At 46.0% G+C, this 18462-nt stretch overlaps 1 protein-coding gene across 2 annotated transcripts in view; it reads right to left on the reverse strand.

Moving 5' to 3' along the window:
- B4GALNT3 (beta-1,4-N-acetyl-galactosaminyltransferase 3) overlaps positions 1-18462 on the reverse strand; it is a 549958-nt gene that overhangs the window by 272568 nt on the left and 258928 nt on the right. For both annotated transcript variants that reach the window (XM_085652267.1, XM_085652268.1), the window contains exon 2: positions 12014-12117. In XM_085652267.1, the coding sequence (XP_085508393.1) occupies positions 12014-12117 (104 nt within the window). The remainder of the gene's footprint in view (positions 1-12013; positions 12118-18462) is intronic.

Consider the following 18462-nt stretch of genomic DNA (forward strand, 5'->3'; position numbering starts at 1 on the left):
CATTGCCAGTTCCCTCTCTTCCCTCACTTCCTGTATCGTCGAGGCCTATCAGGTTGAGGAGAGTTCCTCAACGATTTCAAGATTAAGTCTTATTATTTGATACTGTGCATTTTGTTCTTGTGTTTTTATTTTGTGTTTTGTGTTTGGTTGGTTTGGAAAAGAGGGAGGTGATGTAGAGTTCTACGTTAAAAGAGGGAGGTGATGTGGTATTCTAGAGTGTGTATATGTCACCTGGCTATGTCATGAATGAATGAATGATTTGCGTTTTATCATGCGCGAAACTTAGCCCGATGGGCGTCAAGGCACCTAAATCAAATAATCCAGCTCGTCAATCGGAAACAGTGAGCTGTTACTAATACGCTTTGGTAAAATACCAGGTTTTAAGGGCCTTTTTAAACAGATCCAAGGAGGGAAGGGTTTTAACCTCAATTGGGAGAGAGTTCCAAAGCTTAGGGGCAACCACAGAAAATGCTCTCGCTCCCCATCTGGCTAATCTAGTACGGGGGACTACCAATTGAAATAATCCGGCAGACCGAAGAGTTCTGGAAGGGCAGTAGCGGGTAAGCAAAGATCCAAGTGCATTTTCAGTGTCAGCCACAAGAGCCCTATAAGTGAGACATAGAATCTTAAAGGAGACTCTATATTGGACAGGAAGCCAATGAAGATCTCTTCTAGCAATTGTAGCTGAAAATGCCAGAGGAAGGGCCAGAACAAAACGTGCAGCAGCATTCTGCACAATTTGCAGTCTATGGATCAGGCCTTTGTTGGATTCAGCATATAAGAAGTTACAATAATCAAGCCTGGAACCTACAAGAGCCACTACAATCTGCTTCCGCGCCTGGAAGGAAAGATAGCTACGAATCCTATTTAGGATCCTGATAACGCCCCAGCATGTGGCCACGGTCCTATTTGTTTGGAGCGTCATAGAAAGTGAGGTGTCAAAGACCACGCCGAGATTTCTGGCGAATAAGGAGGGGGTGGGGCAGATGCCAAGAGTAGTAGGCCACCACTCACTCGACCAGACAGCAAGATCTTTCCCAAAGACCAAGACCTCTGTCTTATCGCCATTTAACTTTAGGGAATTGATAACCATCCAATCTGCAACATGCTGCATGCATGACCTAAAGTTAATGGCGGATGTCTGGACAGAGGAATGGGCCATTGACACCATAATCTGGGTGTCATCTGCGTAGGACACCACCTCCACCCCCTGCGATCTTAATAGTCTGGCAAGGGGGGCCACATAGATGTTAAACAGGGTCGGACTAAGAGCCGACCCCTGTGGCACCCCACATTGTAATGACTTAGCAGGGGAGAGGAAACTTCCAAGCTTTACTCGTTGTTCTCTGTCAAGAAGGAAAGAGTCGAGGAGATTCAGGGCCGGTCCGGTAACCCCTGCCTCACTAAGCCGAGAGGTTAAAATGGCGGGAGACAGGGTATCGAACGCGGCTGTGAGATCTAATAGGACCAGTATTGTAGTTTGGCCACTATCCACCTTACGTCGGATGTTATCGACTACAATAGTGAGTGCGGATTCAGTGCTGTGATGCTTTCTGAATCCGTGCTGTGTATTATCTAGGTACTCACTGGTCTCAAGAAAGGTGGAGAGATGAAAGTTGAGGTGTGCCTCCAATATCTTTGCAGGAGCGGGAAGCAGAGAAATGGGTCTAAAATTTTTAAGGAGGCCAGGGTCCAAAGAAGGTTTCTTAAGGAGGGGCTTTACAATAGCCTTCTTCCATACCACTGGAAAAGAGCCCTGAACAATGGACTTATTCAAGACTTCCAGCATAGGTGGCAGGATACTGTTTCTGCATTCCTTCAAAGTAAGTTTTTAGGGGTAAGGGATCCAAAGGAGAGGAAGATTTAATCTTATCAAGTAGAAGACTCAATCCTTCCAGAGACAATAGAGGGAATTCCCTCAATAGTTTGGGAGACTCTTTACCCAACGTATCTAACCTGGCTATAGCAGCCAGGTCCTCCCTGGAGCGGAAACAAGGGTTATTGTATTCTAGTGTGGAATGTACTTGAGGGAGAATGTTACTCCTTGAACACTGAGTCAGTTGCTCTTGGGAGTTGAAGGATGGGGTCTCTTGGATACCTTCTACAATAAAGAACCTACAAACCAATCTTCATTCGTGTTATCTCATTCCTGGATGCTCAACACTTCACCATGCTTTTCACAATCCTGCAAAACCAACAGTTGGTGGACAGAATGCAGAACAATGTCATACATTCACCCCAGTACAGAGATCTGGGCCTAAATCCATCGTTTTTTTGCTTACCATGCCATACCAGTTTGAACCCAGCCAAATGCACAGGGTCAAGACTGATTTGCATATGGCCAGGTCTAAATTGGGGTGGCATGGTGAGCAAAAGAATGATGGATTTAACCCAGATCTCTTGACTGGGGGTGAATGTTTTGATTTGTTCTGCATTCCGTCCATCAATTGTGTGTCTTTTGCTTTATTGCCCTAAGTGTGCCAGGTATGCCCAGACGTGGGTCCTGGGCTCACTGTGCCACTGGATTCAAGCTATCCTGGCTGAAGAGGGGTGAAACCCCGAAACCGGTCCTACGATGCTAGTTTCCGCTCCAGGGAGGACCTGGCTTGGCAGTTCGGGATGGACTGTTCCCATGAGGCACAGGGTCAAGACTGATTTTCATACGGCCAGGTCTAAACTGGCCGTAAAACGTGGTGAGCAAAAGAATGATGGATTTAACCCAGATCTCTTGACTGGAGGTGAATATTTTGATTTGTTCTGCATTCCGTCCATGAATTATGTGTCTTTTGCTTTCACAATCCTAGGCTGCTGGAAATTCACAATGATACAGACAAAGATACAGTCCCCCTCAAAACATTTAGGTCGCAATCCCAACCACTTGATTCTTTGCATCATTAAAATACCTCTAGCGGGACAGGCAGATATGTTAGTTTTAGTGTTCAAACAGTGGGAAACCTTATTTCTCAGTTCGATGGTCGTTTCAGCAGTCCCCAGAGGCAGCACAGGGACTTTAGCCAATACAATCACATATGGACTTGAGGCCGGTGGGTGGTGTAATGTAGAGGGCCCAGCTGTACACCATGGTTCCAGGGTCCCAAGTCCCGGGGGCAGTTAGCTGACCATTGGGACAGCTGTTACATCCTCATGGGAAGTGGCCGCTGCAGCCACTGAATGATACAGAGTTCCAAGCATTCCAGTAACAGGATAGCAGTCACCAACTCCACTTATGTTAAATGAAGTCAACAGGCACCAGTTGGGAGATAACTGGGGCTAGCTTTGTGCTCAAAACAGCCTCCAATTCCAATAAAGGCCGGTTGACCAGTTCCCCCAAGTTGCTCAAACTCTGCTAAAAAGGAGCCTCAGTTGGTAAGTCGGAATTAGTCTTGGTAGGTTTCCCTTTAGAGGTAACGGTCGTCCTCCTGAGTTTGCACACTGGGCTAGAGCTTTGAGACAGACTGGGCACCTGCATCAAATCGATATCAGGTGACACAGTTGGGGGTCGAAGTGCCAGCACATGCCTGGGTGGGGATATTATCTAACAGAGGAGTGGACTCAGGTACAGGCTGTCCAGTGCGCACCCAACAACCTTCCATAGGCATCGCATCCAAACTCAATCTGCACAGTAGAGGGCCTTCCTCCATCAAGGAGAGTTTGCGTTCAGCCAACTCGATTTCTTTAGAGACAACCCCAACTGCACGTGCCAAGAAGCCATCAATGGTGGAAACTCGGGCAGGCACTGGAGAGGGTAGAGGTTTGCTGGAAATAGCCTTTCTTTTCCCCATGTTGGAATCAGTAAAACAGTGGATGGCAATGGGCGGTGGCCCGGCCCCGCCTATTCCGGTCGATGACTGGCATAAGACAAGCCTGTCTTAGGCCCGGCTTTGCCCCAGGTGCAGTCCGAGTGCAGCCTCACCATGCTCTTTATAGCGCTGGTAGCGGGCAACAGGCAGCAGGTGTCAGGGGCTGCCTCCAGAGCCCCACAAAGTCTTGGGTGCCGTACCACAGCAATTCGTACATTCCTTGTGGGGGGAAGCACACCTCAATCTGGAAAAAGTCCAGGAGAAGCAAAAGAAAGACTACGATAAGCATAATAGGGTGCTGGAAGTAGTACCTGGAGATAAGGTTTTGGTTCTATTACCATCCTCTGATAAACTATTGGTTCAATGGCAAGGTCCTTACATAGTCCTTGAACAGATAACTCCAGTGACATTCAAAATATCAGTTCCCCATAAGGCAAAAGAGGGACAAATGTATCACAGTAAGGCCTACAACAGGGGGGGGAGAGAAGATGGCAGCAGTGTTTTCATACGGCTCCCGTAACCATCCACAGCAATCTTCACCCGACAGCGAATTCTCCTGTCCCCCACTGTGACTTTGCCGGATAGGGGCACGGGAGGCAAGATTTAATTCTCAACCAAGCAGCCGTTGACGCAGGGCGGCCCACGAATGATCGGAGCCATGCAGTCCCTGCAAGATGGCAGCCGGGACCCAGGCCTAGCCCCGGAGCCGCTGAGCCTTTGTGAACTAAGCGGACACCACTGGGCTCATTGCAACTCGCTACTGGGGTTGCGACAGACTATGTGGAATCTGTGGCTGGCGCTGCCAGGAGAAGACAGAGCCCCGCCACTCCCGGCACAGCAGCAATACTGGACCGCCAAGTGAGTGCCAGATCCTACCGCCTAAGGCCTCGCTTGGAGCAGCACCATCGGGAGTGACGGAGCCCGGTGCCCAAGAAGCTCCTTGGCCCCTTCTGACCCACATTACATAATACCTGGTGGCGAGCAGGACATCCGGCTGACTGAAGCTGTGTCCCTGCTGTTGGTGGCTGCAGCACCCTCCTACTGGTTCCCCCCCCTTGTTCCCTCACCTGTGGGTGTAGACTTGGATAAACCCCCAAACCACTACTTGAGGCCCAGACCGCAACTGGGCCCCTTGGAGTACCAGATGTCTGCGTGACGGTGTGGGGAGCACCTAACATTACAGCCTTACAGGGACTGGTGGTGCCCTGCCTGGTTCTTGATCCCCCTCCCCCCCGGCTGGGAGGCGCTGGTGGCGGTCCTCATATGGGCCACTATCGATGGAGTACCACCTCCCCTGAATCCCCTTCTATTGTACTGGCTGATCAGGGATGCATCTGGCACTCAGAGGTGGACTCCCTCCGATTGCCAGTGGTGGCCAGACAGTAGACTTTACTTATGGTGTGTGGTGGATCCCCCTGCCTAGCTCCCCCACCCCACATGGTGACATTGCCTTGGATTGGTTGCTTGGTGCTTTATTACGACTGCAAAACCAAAGGGGATGATGGACGGAGTGTTGAATATTGCAAGCACTCACCTCCAGTCAACTGATCTGGGTTTAAGCCATCATCATTCTTTAGCTCACTCCACCACCCAAGTTCAGACATGGCTATATGCAAATCATTCTGACCCTGTGCCTCATGGGAACAGTCCAGCCCGAACTACCAAGCCATGTCTTCCCTGGACCGGTTTCTTAAGGTCTTATGTTGTCTGATGGTCATATATTGTGTCTTATTAGCGTTGATTTCTAGAGCTTTTAGACAACTGTAATCGTTAAAGCTCTTTAATCGCCTTTGCAACTCCTGTGGTGTCTGAGATAATAAGATAGTATAATCGACAAACAATAATGCAGATATTGAGACCCCACCTAATTTCAGCAAATCCTGATTGCCCTTCTGTAAATATTGGTCCATAGTGAAAAAAGAGTAGGTGCCAACTGTTGGAAAGCGAGGCAGCATCTGTGAGGCCTGCACAAATAACCTGACTACATTTGTCCTTCACTGGGAACCAAACACCCAATTGTAGCGCCTGACTCTCAGAGGGTAGCGTTGCAGAGCAGTCCGAGGCTTACTCAAGGGAGGTGGTGTGGGCTAGTAATCGCCATTTGCAGGTGCACAAAAATAAAACTCAATAATTGATTGTCCAGTCTGTACTTTGCTTTATAAAAGTAAGAGTACATTTATTAAACACACACACTACTCAATACCATGCACCAATTTACAAATATACATAAGCTGTTGGAATTACTTTGTGACATTGCATAACATCTCCACCCCTCCCGCAGGGGGGGTGGGGTCTAGTACCACCACTCCCATGTATGCACATCAACTTGCCCCCAATGCAGTTAGTTGAACATAACCTGGAGCAAGGGCCCTGCGCACTGGCACCATCCCAGTGGCGACCCACCCCATTACCTCAACAAGCATTAAAAAGGGGTAAACCTGCCTTGGTGACACATGACCCTGACTAAGCATCTCCTACTGACCATAAAGTTGGCACCTCTATATCTTACGGGCTAGCAGTCTGGGGTCTTCACCTAAGCGCAGCAGCAAGAATCCATGTTTACGCACACTTTAGAATGACAGTACCCATCACCTTGGTTGATCATTTGAATGCATTGCAATTACAGCCCCTTAGGGGCATCACAGATGAAATCACAGGATTGCTCATATACAGCCAGACACCCTAGCAGGACTGTCTGGCCACATAGCCCCACTTGGCCTATGACATCTCCTTACACATGTGACTTACAGTCCCTTCAAAAGAAGTACTCCTGTCAACTACACTTCTCCTGCAGTGTGCCTCTTCACTTTAAAAGGAATCACAAAAGCATGGGATTACGCAAATACAGCCAGACCCCCTAGCAGGAGGGTCCAGCAACATAACTCCATTTAGCTTAACATCACCTTACACAGGTACTTCACTTTACACATGTGACTTTCAGTCCACCTAAAAAGAAATAACCAATAGTAAATGCATTTCGGTGCAATCACACCACTTCACCTCCAGGGGATGCCCTTCTCCAGACATCCCCAACTCAGCCCTTCTGCTGAGCCCTTGAGGGGTTATTCTTTCAGATGCCCCGTGAAACTTAGGGGTGGACTGTTCTTCTTTATGCTGGGGGAGACTGCGGTGCTCCTGCCGCCCCCCTGAACCCCCTTTCACAGATGAGGTTGACCAGGCACAAAAATGGCAGATTTCTGCGTGCTGGGGGGGGAAAGACTGTGCTCCCCCAGCCGCTCCCCCAGCACCTTTTCACAAGTAAGGGTGGCCCCTCTCCTCTGGGGGCCACAAAGCACCAAAACAGCAGATTTCCAAATTCCTGGCGAGGCATTATGGGGCACTTCATGCTCCTCTTTACCAGCCCCCGCCACTGGGAACACTCTCCTCTTCCCTCAGGGTCTCTGATTCAGCAGGGTGCTGTCTTCACTGGCTCCCTGCGCCAGCCTCTCGCCAGGCTCTCCTTCTGGGACTCACCAGCCCCCGCCACTGGGAACACTCTCCTCTTCCCTCAGGGTCTCTGATTCAGCAGGGTGCTGTCTTCACTGGCTCCCTGCGCCAGCCTCTCGCCAGGCTCTCCTTCTGGGACTCTGTTCTCCCTGCGCAGAGGCCCCTGCTTCTGTGCACCAGTCCTGGGCTCTTCTTCTGGTGCTGATAGGGTCCTGGGGGCAGTCAGGGGGTCTCTCCTTCCAACTGCCCATTGCGCCAGGCTCCAGCACCTTCACCCTCAGCAGACCACACCCCAGAGAGCTTCTCTTCCTGTGCAAGCACTTTTTAAAAGTTGAGTAGGGGGCTGGCAGAAAGTCTCTGTTGGTCCTATCAAACAGCGACACATCACGTCCCTGCCCCTGCTCCCTCCTTGTCCAGCCTCTGAGCTTGTTCAAAATGGTGTCCTCCAGGGTTTCTGGCCACATGTCTGAAGCCTCATCCCCCACGCTGCCTTCCCTCCTTGGTGCAGCCTGGTGCCTGGCACCCAGTGACAGCTGCTAATTGATGAGCCTGTATCCCCTCCCATCTTCTCTTCCTGGAGAGGAGGCCCTAGCTTGTGGAAGAAAGGTTATCAATTCATCCAGCTGAGGTCAGCCCTCAGCCTGGGTCTGGTCCTGGCTGGCTTACAGAAATATGACAGTTCTGGACGACCCAAAAGCAGTACAAATATGACTTTGGACTCTGCAGAATACTTCTTTTCACCTCCAATACAATGGACTTTAGGGCATGTCTGGAAACTGTAGGCCTTGTGGAAGTTAATTTAGCCATGGGCCCCACATTCCCTTAGGGAAATAATGAAGTGAAACACAGTAAAACACACTGACTTTCCCTGGCATGTTTCTTTCCAGCGTATAAAGCCTATTCCATATCACCACCTAATACTGCATAAGTCCTGCCACACCATTCACTTTGTAGCTGCTCCTGGACTGCGCACGCTAGGAATCTCCCCTGCGCAGCCCGTACACGTGTGCACACGCATGTTCACATGTGTCTGCATGTAACCAGCCCGGTGTCCCTTACTCCAGCTGCTGCGCAGTGGCCTGGTCAAGCCAGGGGAACACCAGTAAAATCCCCATGCAGTCTCTTACATCCTGAGTTCACTGTGGGTGAGTCCCAACTTATGAGGCTCCCCCACAGTAAAAGCTAAACAATTAGGTGCTCAAAAAGCAAAAAATCCGGGTGGCCCATAGTGTCAGAACCACCTTCTAAGACCAACACACATCCCTGCCTCACGCCCCTAATAATAAGTATAGCATCTGTGAGTTCGCCTCCCCAGCGGACCTTGACATAATTATCTTGGTGGAGTCTAACTATCTGTACCAAAACAAATTGGAACACCTTGGGTTCTCAATGATTCCAGTAAGGAACTCCTTGGGAACAGGTCAAAAGCTGCTTTCAAGTCAACAAAAGCTATGTACAGGTGTCCTCCCCTCAGCTTAGTATATTTCCATGCTTTGCATAAAAGTCTAAAGACCTGATCAATTGTACTCACTCTCGATCTAAAACCCACTTGGTAAGCGGACTAAATATGCTCACTGACAAAGGGTTGATCTCCGAAATGTACGACATGATTAGAAATGGCCCGCACTCGCACGCTACCCCGAGTCAGAAGAGGTGGGGGAGAGGACTGGGAGACGATCTTACACAGAAAGACTGGGAAGAAATGTACTATAGGGCGAAACATACAGCCCGGAACGTGGCCAGTATTGAAACAGCTATGAAAATAGCTACCTACTGGTACCTTACACCGGTGCGCCTCCACAGAGGTAACCCACACAGGAGCCCCACCTGCTGGAGAGGCAGCGGTAACGAGGGAACACTGCTACATATACTGTGGGACTGCCCATTGCTATCTAAATACTGGACTCAAATCCTTGACAAGGTAGACAAGCTCTTTGATACTGAGATCCCGAGGCTCCCTTTATATGTAATTTTGGGTCTCCCCAATCCAATCACATTTCCCCTTAAAGGCATGAGAGGCCGTCAAATGGGACTAGCACTGGGGGCAGCATTGCAGAACATATTGACGCACTAGGGGACATCCATTCTCCCTACATATGTGGGGTGGCTCCATAGGCTATGGCATATCGTAGGAATGGAACGCATTTCAGCCACACTGAGCGGCTCCACTGCCACTTTCCCGAAAGTATGGAGCCCATTCCTGAAACTGCTCTTATCAGAGTTCAATGAAATTACCCAGCCCAAATACTTGAGAGTGCTGCGGCTCGCGGACCTGGGGACCGAAAGTCAACCATCTACAACTGCTTAATGGGTGATGCCAAAGTCATGGGACAGGGGGACTTGACAGTCAGGCCTTTGGAATATCGGAGTGGCTGGCGGGGGGGGGGGGTATTCAAGTTATTGGTTTCTAGCAAACGTTGAATCTTTCACTATACAACGCATTTTTTGCTCCGACAATGCTTAATTTGCCCAATCTTCAGTGTAGACGATATGCTCTCCTTGATATACGAATATATGTGAATTGTATACGTTTTTGCAAATTACTGCTTATGCCTTTGTACTGGCTTTCTTCTGAAACCATAGTTGAGACGTTACTTATGCCACAGTAGTCCTTTTTATTAACTCTGGGCTTCATTCATTTGAAATCATTCTTTGATAGCTGTCAAGAAAAACAGTATTTACATCACGTACATATTTTATGTCACTAACCACAAATGATATTTTACACACATAGAGACATCAAACATTGTTATACATATACTTCCAAGTTATCAAATGAATAATATTTCCATTAGAACTTGTTGTCCTACTATTTTGTGGTTGGTATCAGGACCTTTTATTTTGTGTCCTCAATACTAGCTATTTCATGGGTCCTAACGAGGTCAGAGTCTTATTTTCAAACTCTATTCCTGAGCTTATTCAGTTAAGCTCAAGATACCTATTATTTGGCGTGTTATACTTCTTGGTTGCTCTAGGCCTCTTACAAATAAAAGCCAACGCGTTTCGACCTTCTTTGAGGGACCAAGACAATGTATTTACAAGAAGGTCTTCATCAGGGCAAGACTGTGTTCGGGTAGGACGTGTACTGCCTGTATGATTGGAAATAATAATACTACTTTAGGTCTATTACCTCAAGGCTTTTTTGACACTTAAATATTGCTTTTAGTGGGCTCCTTACATACCATGTATGGTTGTCTTGATGTGCCAGGGTGCAGTTAATTATGGTTGCGACTCCTCTTTGTTTACCCCTTACTCCTATTATTTTATTGAATGATCTTGAGAGCTCACCTAACACCACACGTTGTCAACATCGACTTTTACATACTACACTTTCTACTGCTAAAGATTTTATTTTAAGATTGTGGCAATGCCCAAGTCCTCCCTCCAAGGAGTATTGGATGGCTGCAATGATTCAGATGGCTTCACATGAACGTGTAATATATAAATGACAGAATCAAGAAGAAATATTCCAACAAGTGTGGAATACTTTTCTCCGAGAATCTTGAATTCTTTTATCTCATTTCCTTGTCTATTCCCTTTTTTCCATCTTTCCTCTTTTTTTTTCTTTGCTTATCTTCTCTTTTCATTTCTTCATCTACCTATTCCTCCATCCATTTACTCATATACTTGCTCATCATTCTCCCCAATTATCTATTCATCTATTTACTTATTTACATATTTATTTATTATTCTTCATGACTTTTTTACATTTAAATGTATTCGTTAGTTTCACAATTTATTTTGTTTAACTTCTCATCACTATAATTAATTGTATATGTAATTTCACCAGATCATTGTAGACCTGCTGTACGGTACTATGCTTTCATGAATTTATTTTACTTTAATTTTTCAATAAGGAATTACGACACAAAAAAAAATATCCTGTTTAAAACACCTAAAACATTCCCAGTCCACAAATCGTCATTTACACTGCTTTAACACAAATATAACAGGGTTTTTCAAAACAAGCAATTCATTAGCTAAATACATGTCTAATCTCAAGCAACGATACATGTTCTAGGAGGTCACAAGAAAAAGGTAAAAATTATTTAAAAAATAGATATAAAATGAAAAAAACAACAAGTGTCCAAGTTTCACAGACTAGATGTTAACAGCATTAAGCGTAGATAAAGCCGTATTAGTTTATGTTGTCTACTTAACGCGACAAAGAAACAAATACATTAGCATCGCTAGTTCAGCGTTATTACTAGCATGGAGGCCATCTGCTCTCTGTAAGATGAGGCTGGAGTGACACTATTGTATTGGGTGGTTGAAGGACCAGAGAACATATTGAGACCCATGAGTGGAAATCAAATCCTGTAAACTATGCAGGGCAGTTCAAGGTCTTTCTTTTTAACACAAAGCGCTTGAAATGCTTGACGAAGAAATTGGTAGGTATCCACTAAAAAAATAATACATTTCATTGATTTACTAAATCAGGATGCAATATCTCTTCTATCCATATACAAAGGAGTCTGACATTTATTTTGAGTAGTTACTATCAACAAGTTTGACATAAAAAGAAATGAAACGAAAAGCTGTGCAATAATTGATCATACCAGTTAATTCACGTAGAGTCACCTACCAAAAGAAGAGAAGTGACAGTGCGGATTTTAGATTTTAATCTATTCTGTAAACAGATGCAATAAGCATAGCAATAGGGTCACTCATGTATATGGCAGTGATCTCACAGTTGTTTTGCTCCAGGACACAGCACATGCATTCCACCGGATGTGGCTTCACTTAAATCTTATTCCTTCACCTACCTGGTGCTCCTGTTTCTTTGGGTAGTAAAATTCCAGGTGGGGGTCCACAGCAGGGATGTTTCTACTGGCCAAAGCTTTTCCCAGTTCACTCCAGCTTCTGTATCCTGTGAGTAGGGAATTGAAAATACTTTAATTAGACCTGGGCCAGAGTAAGAACATTTGGTAACAGTCATCAAGTGGTACTACTGAGTAGCACACATGTAGGAGAGTGGTACCTCTTAAGTAAAGATGATTTAGTATTACTACAGCACTTACACGCAGCAAAGATTATCACGAAACAAATGCCAATACTGAACTTTATCATAAATTGTCTACTGTCTTTGGCTGGCTGGTGCACACGATGTTGTAGAGAACCAATTAAGCCAAACAAAACGGACAAGAATATTCCAGTTGGACGTATACCATGAAACCTTACTACTGATTGGAAGGTTGCTGGTTAGATGAGTCTGGGGTTCTCCATCTCTGCAAACTGTTATCTTCCTGAGAAGATGGAGTATAACCATTTGAGGAGACAGCATGACCAACACCCATATGAGGAGTATTGAAAGCTATTGGCAAGTCAAGGCTGGTAATTCAAAAGGTGATGTTAATTACTTCGTTAGATTCTGTCTCAGAAACCTGGTTGGTAGGACTTAGTAGGCTATGGTGGTCAACGTATGTTTGAAAATGGGGTGAAATGCTCAGATATTGTTCTTTTGAAGGTAGGCAACTGGGTGGTAGTTGAATGGTTTGCCAGGGTTTAGATGTGGTTTCCTTTGGAAGGGCAGAACATGGCTGGTTGGATGATAATATTACGGAAGTAAGGGCTGAGATAATTTGTGAATGCTAGGGAAGTGCTTCTGTCAAATACGGTTTGATTATGGATGATGGAGGATGGTATGGCATCATTGCCAGTGGTGGCTTTTTCATGACTTTGAATTGTAGGTTTGCTAATGTGCTCTTGGTGACATCAATGCGTTTTTAGGTGTTGCTGATCTTGTAAAAGTAGGAGTGATTGACAGTGGTGCATTTTTTAGTGGGGGGTGGAGGAAGTTGGGAGAATATTAATCCACTGCTTACTCTTGCTTCAGAGTGAAATTATATTACTTTGGTAGACGTCTGAAAGATGCTCAGTTTGTGAGTATTGCCTGGGGTTTTCAGCTGGATAAACTCCTGGAGTGCTTGTGTGCGGGGAGTCCAGCTATGCAAGTGGGCACTGCAGAGTATAATGTAAACCCAGTAACAATGCCCCATCTTGTGTTTGAGAGGTTATTCCTCATCCAGTCCACTATGTAGTTAGCAGTTATCCATGTTATTTATACCGGTCTTCCATATCAATTATACATATATAGATTTGAATTTCAGGGGCCTAAAAATGCAACAAAAACTCCCTTAACCATAGTGAATCAATAGAAGCCTTCACATAGATAGCAAATAGTCGAACGTAAAGGAGATATTCAGAAGTATCGCACAATTCACTGCTCTTGCCTAGCAAAAAGGATTTGAAGTATTCAAGAGGAGTGCCTTGAACCACAGTGTTGCAAGCAGACATCATGGGCAGGTATTCTCATCCTTATATCCTTATGATATCCTTATGAGCCTGAATGTGATCCATCCAGGGCTGTTTCTGTCCCATGCCAAAGCTAATGGAACAGGATCAATTCGGTTTTAAGCTTCTAAACCAATTGAGGTGGTTGAAACCCCCCCTTTCTAAATCTTTATGAGGCAAGGGAAGCCAGCAGCAAACCTATAGTTAAAAATTAGTATGGTCCAGATTCACTTTTTATTAAAAAGTTAAGAATTGTTTTTTTAATGTACAGCACAATTTAGGACAACCATGAAAATATATACTACACACATTTTAAACTCTCAATCTCCGATTTATATAATTGTAGTTGGAGCTGCATAATTTAGTGCTCCACGCGTTTACATGGAAGTTATACTCGATGTGTGTTTAACAATATTAATTAGTGTGCAATTATTACTAATCAAATGTAGTAGGTAGTTGTGTTTACCTTAGAGGAGAGACCAACATGTACTACCGAAATGGAATCAAATTATTTACTCATGTTAACCACACTGGTTAGCAAGCCATGTTTTCTAAAGTTGGCCTAACTTGTACCAGGCCCAAGTTGCATGCTTTTCAAATTTATAAAATGTTTTGCAGTCTAAGCTTTTCCCCTTTCTGCAGGGGTCTCATCAAGCTCTTCCTTGGCTAGAGTAGGCTAATTGTTATTATACTGAAACTATTAGATAGCTAGACATTAATTGGGATTTGGCTGTGGACACAGATTGTGGCGGTGTGAAAGATCCTCCTTTACCAGGCAGACTGGGCCAGTGATACATCCAAGGTTGTGCAGATGTATGCTCCGGGTGTACCTGCTCCCAGAGAATGGCCGTTCTCGATTGGTAATCAATATGGAGCAGCTTCCAGAACTTTCCTTCATATATTAATTATGTGTTTCATAGAACAGCTTCAAACAGAATAGGTATGCAGTTCCCGGTCCCGGCAGCATTCGCGTAGGTCCACTGACGATCATGCGGTGAGAGCACAACACTGTAAATACCTTGTGTTTTTACCTGCCGGGGGTCGATGGTGTGAGTCTCTATCCCAACTAGGGTTGGTTCACCAACTTACAGGTACCATATTTAGGGTACTGCTTGTGGTCTATCACTGTTATTAAACTAGACAACCACAACTAATGTAGATAGACTGTTTTTAGGTCCTGAAGAATTGCCGTCAAATTGTATGACTCTATGGTAAGAAACATGTCGACCACTATATAGAGCCGGTATCCTGACACATATCAGGAGTGCGCCACAACTATTTTTAGGTCTCGTGTGCGTTGCAGGGCAGAGCCCTGCTCCGCCTCCGTGAGAGATTTTGCAGGAGAGTATTTTCAGAAGATGGCTTTAATCCCCGCCCCTCATTTCCATTGGATGGTGTCACCGTTTATGTTAAACAGTGGCCTGCCATAGGAAATTAGGTGTTTGGGTTGCCTCCCTTTGGCTTTCTGTGCTGGCCCACACGGACTGGCTTGCCTGCCTTGCGTCTGTCGCAAAGCACGTTCTTATCTTTATGGGGCCATGTGTTTGTAACACATGGCCCCATAAAGACAAGAGATCGGCTGCAGCGCGGTCCTCTTACACTTTCGGGACCAAGCTTGTTTTTAGAGCAATACATTAATCAATTCACAACATTTCTGCATTCCTTCAAGCATAATTCTGGGATAGACCCATTTTAATTACAAAGCACGTAAAGACCACCACCCCAACCCGCAGCGCCCTGCCCCCCTCTATACCTATTAGCCAATTTCGCCTCCATGTCTCCGTTGTCAATGGGTGGCGTTGAGACAAAGCCAGCTGAGGGTGGTAAGGCGGTGGGCACCACAGGTTCTGGCGGTGTTGAGATACCACTAGGCTGGGCAGCGGCTTCAAGGCGCCACCAGTAGCAGATCGTGTAGAAGCACCTGAAGCGCCGCCCTAGCGACCTGTCAGCTTCCACCCGCTGGCCCGGTGTCTTGGGGGAGCTTTCTGTTTTCTGCCTGCTTGTGCCTACAGTCCAGGACGAAGAACTGCAGGTCTACGAACGCACTGGCTGTTCCCTCAACCGAGTTTCTTCCCACTGCAGACCTCACGTCTTCTCTTGTGCAGTCGCTTTCTCTGTATGTAGCGCCACGAGTCCTAAAACAATAAGAGCCTCCAGGCGCCTCTCCATTGTGCACTCCGACGATGCGCTGAGGGCCTCCAATCCAAGCGTGAGGTCACTCCGGGATGAGCCTGCAGGTTCGGGGTGCACCGACTGTGAGCCCGACCGCTCTCCTTTGCCAGAGTTTTTTTTTCTGCTGTCACTATGTCCAGTATTGCGAGCGGCGTCGGTCCTCGGAGTAGCGCCCCTCTCCCTGGTGTGGCACCTGTTGCTGCTCTTAGCTGCACCTATGCACACGGCCCAGCGTCTGTCTTTGTGCTGTGTATGTGTATCTGCTTACGTTCTGCAAACATTTATACTTGTGTGTGTTACTATCTGACAGTTTGGTTATGGGTTGAAAACCACCCGGCACTTAATTAATCAAGTGGGCGCTATAGTGATGCGCGAACTCGAGCCCTCCTCGACACTAGAACGTGCTGCCCATTTTCTGCCCTCACATATTACGCAATTGGGGAGACCCCCTCTCTCCCTGGTAGGCCTGGCATTCGCTGCATGCCTAGGTTTAGCCCAATCAGACACCAACCTCCCACCCAGTCTCCCTTCTCTCTATGTGGTGCTTCTCTACCATGTCCGAATGTCCCTGTTGTATCTCAATTCCTCAGGTGCATCTTCTCCTTAGCTGCTCAGCCAAGTTAAATGTGATGTCTGCGTGGAATGTTGGAATGCTTGATGAGAGAGAGACTGGAATGTTGGTGTGCCTGCTTGTGTGGTGAGAGTGGCAGTTGGAGAGAGTGGGCTGAGCGGCAAAGATGCTGCTCCTGGTGGGTCCTGTGATATACTTCTACTGAACCAACCAATAAACCTTCTACTTATATTATACTTCCTGGCTACCTCTGGTCATCATTGGATTCAACAACTATTTAACATTGCAACAATGGCGACGATCTGGAAGAAACCCTGCGTGCTTTGGCCACAAGACTACGGCAAGTGAGGAAACTTACACATTTTACAGAACTTTATTTTACAAGAAAATCGAAACTACTCAAAGCTAAGCAACTTTAAAAAGAAAGGAAAAGAACGCCCCCCAAGGTCCCACCAGTGTCCTTCACCATCTGGACAGCCTACCCAGGGCGCTTCACATTCTTTATACTTCATACTTCTTACTTCAAAGGTAAATAAATACAGCGTTAATCTATATGCGTTTAAAACCTGCTTACTTTCAAAATCCTGCCTACAGAAACGTGAATTGGAAAAGGAAAAAAAATGTTTCACGATCCTTAAACTACTGCTTCATCAGAGTCTAGCACCATCCACTCGTAAACTTGTTGTCATTCACTGGAAGTCGGAAAACACCGTTCATCTGCGGAGCTAAGGCTATCATCATGGACTTTGTGTGGCATTGGAGAACTTGTCTACGGTGTTTGGAGCACCGTACTCCCTGACTGACATGATGGACTCCGTTTACCATGGCTGCTTGTGTATTTCAGCAACTGGACAATTGTTGAGTGTTTTGAATCAGGGGCAAATATGGAGCTATACCTATGTCCTTGGGTGAGTTTTTGTACGTGTTGACTTTCGAACTTTGAGCCTGGTCAAGGGTGGAGTGGTTAGCAGTGCGCGTTGATGTTCACTATTTGAAAATGTGGCGCGTGGTTTCCTCAGCGCGCTCGAGCTCACCTGTATTCTCCGTGAGGCGAGTCTGCTTCCATGCCTGTCAGTGCTGTTCCTTGACGCCTGTGTGCACAGACGTACTGTGAGCCATCCGGCTTACCGTCATGAAGCGTGCCGCCATATTGTGTCTACCAGAGCCATGCACCTAAGCCATGCTGTCTTCCGGTGTTCATTCAGCGTTGCTCTTTCTGCCAATAAAGTTTTGTTTCCGAAATACACCACGACATCGGATTCTGCTGTTTCTTCAAATGCCTGCCTGTTCAGATGCTCGGTGATAATCGAGTAGTGCAGCTTAATGAACTGACGCACTAAAAAAACTATCTTGCAACAAATGAAGAGAAGTATACTTAAAAATGGATCTGCGGTGACAACGTTATTTATTTTAGTTTATTGTGTTATAATGGACATCGTATTTAGACATAGTTTTGCACTGTAATTACTTCCTAAGTACTCAGGTTTCTATATACGTAAGCTATGCTTTATTAGCTATATTACAATGTTAGTGACATCTCACACTTGTGTGTTGCACACCCTTCACACTGATTTCACCCTACACAGTCTTTAGTGCCTAGCAGTAGTGTTACGCTTGCATTACCCTTTATATTGTTATCTTTTAGTGATTACTTGCGCAGTGGGCTGTGTACCCACTAGTATTACGCTTGCATTACCCTTTATATTGTTATCTTTTAGTGATTACTTGCGCAGTGGGCTGTGTACCCACTAGTATTACGCTTGCATTACCCTTTATATTGTTATCTTTTAGTGATTACTTGCGCAGTGGGCTGTGTACCCACTAGTATTACGCTTGCATTACCCTTTAGATTGTTATCTTTCAGTGATTACTTGCGCAGTGGGCTGTGTACCCATCTTTGGTTAAAAGGCGCAGTGGGCAGTGGACCACATTTTTCTTTAGTAAAAAGTAACGGGCAGTGTACCCACCTTTAGTTTTAATGCGCGATGGGCTGTGTACCCATCTTTTGTCTTAATGCGCAATGGGCAGTGTACCCATACTTTATTTAGAAATGTGTAATGGGCAGTGTACCCATCTTTAGTTTTAATGCGCGATGGGCTGTGTACCTATCTTTTGTTTTAATGCGCAATGGGCAGTGTACCCATCTTAAGTTTTAATGAGCAATGGGCAGTGTACCCA

Source organism: Triturus cristatus, chromosome 4_1 (assembly GCF_964204655.1).
Source record: "Triturus cristatus chromosome 4_1, aTriCri1.1, whole genome shotgun sequence".
Lineage (NCBI taxonomy): Eukaryota > Metazoa > Chordata > Amphibia > Caudata > Salamandridae > Triturus > Triturus cristatus.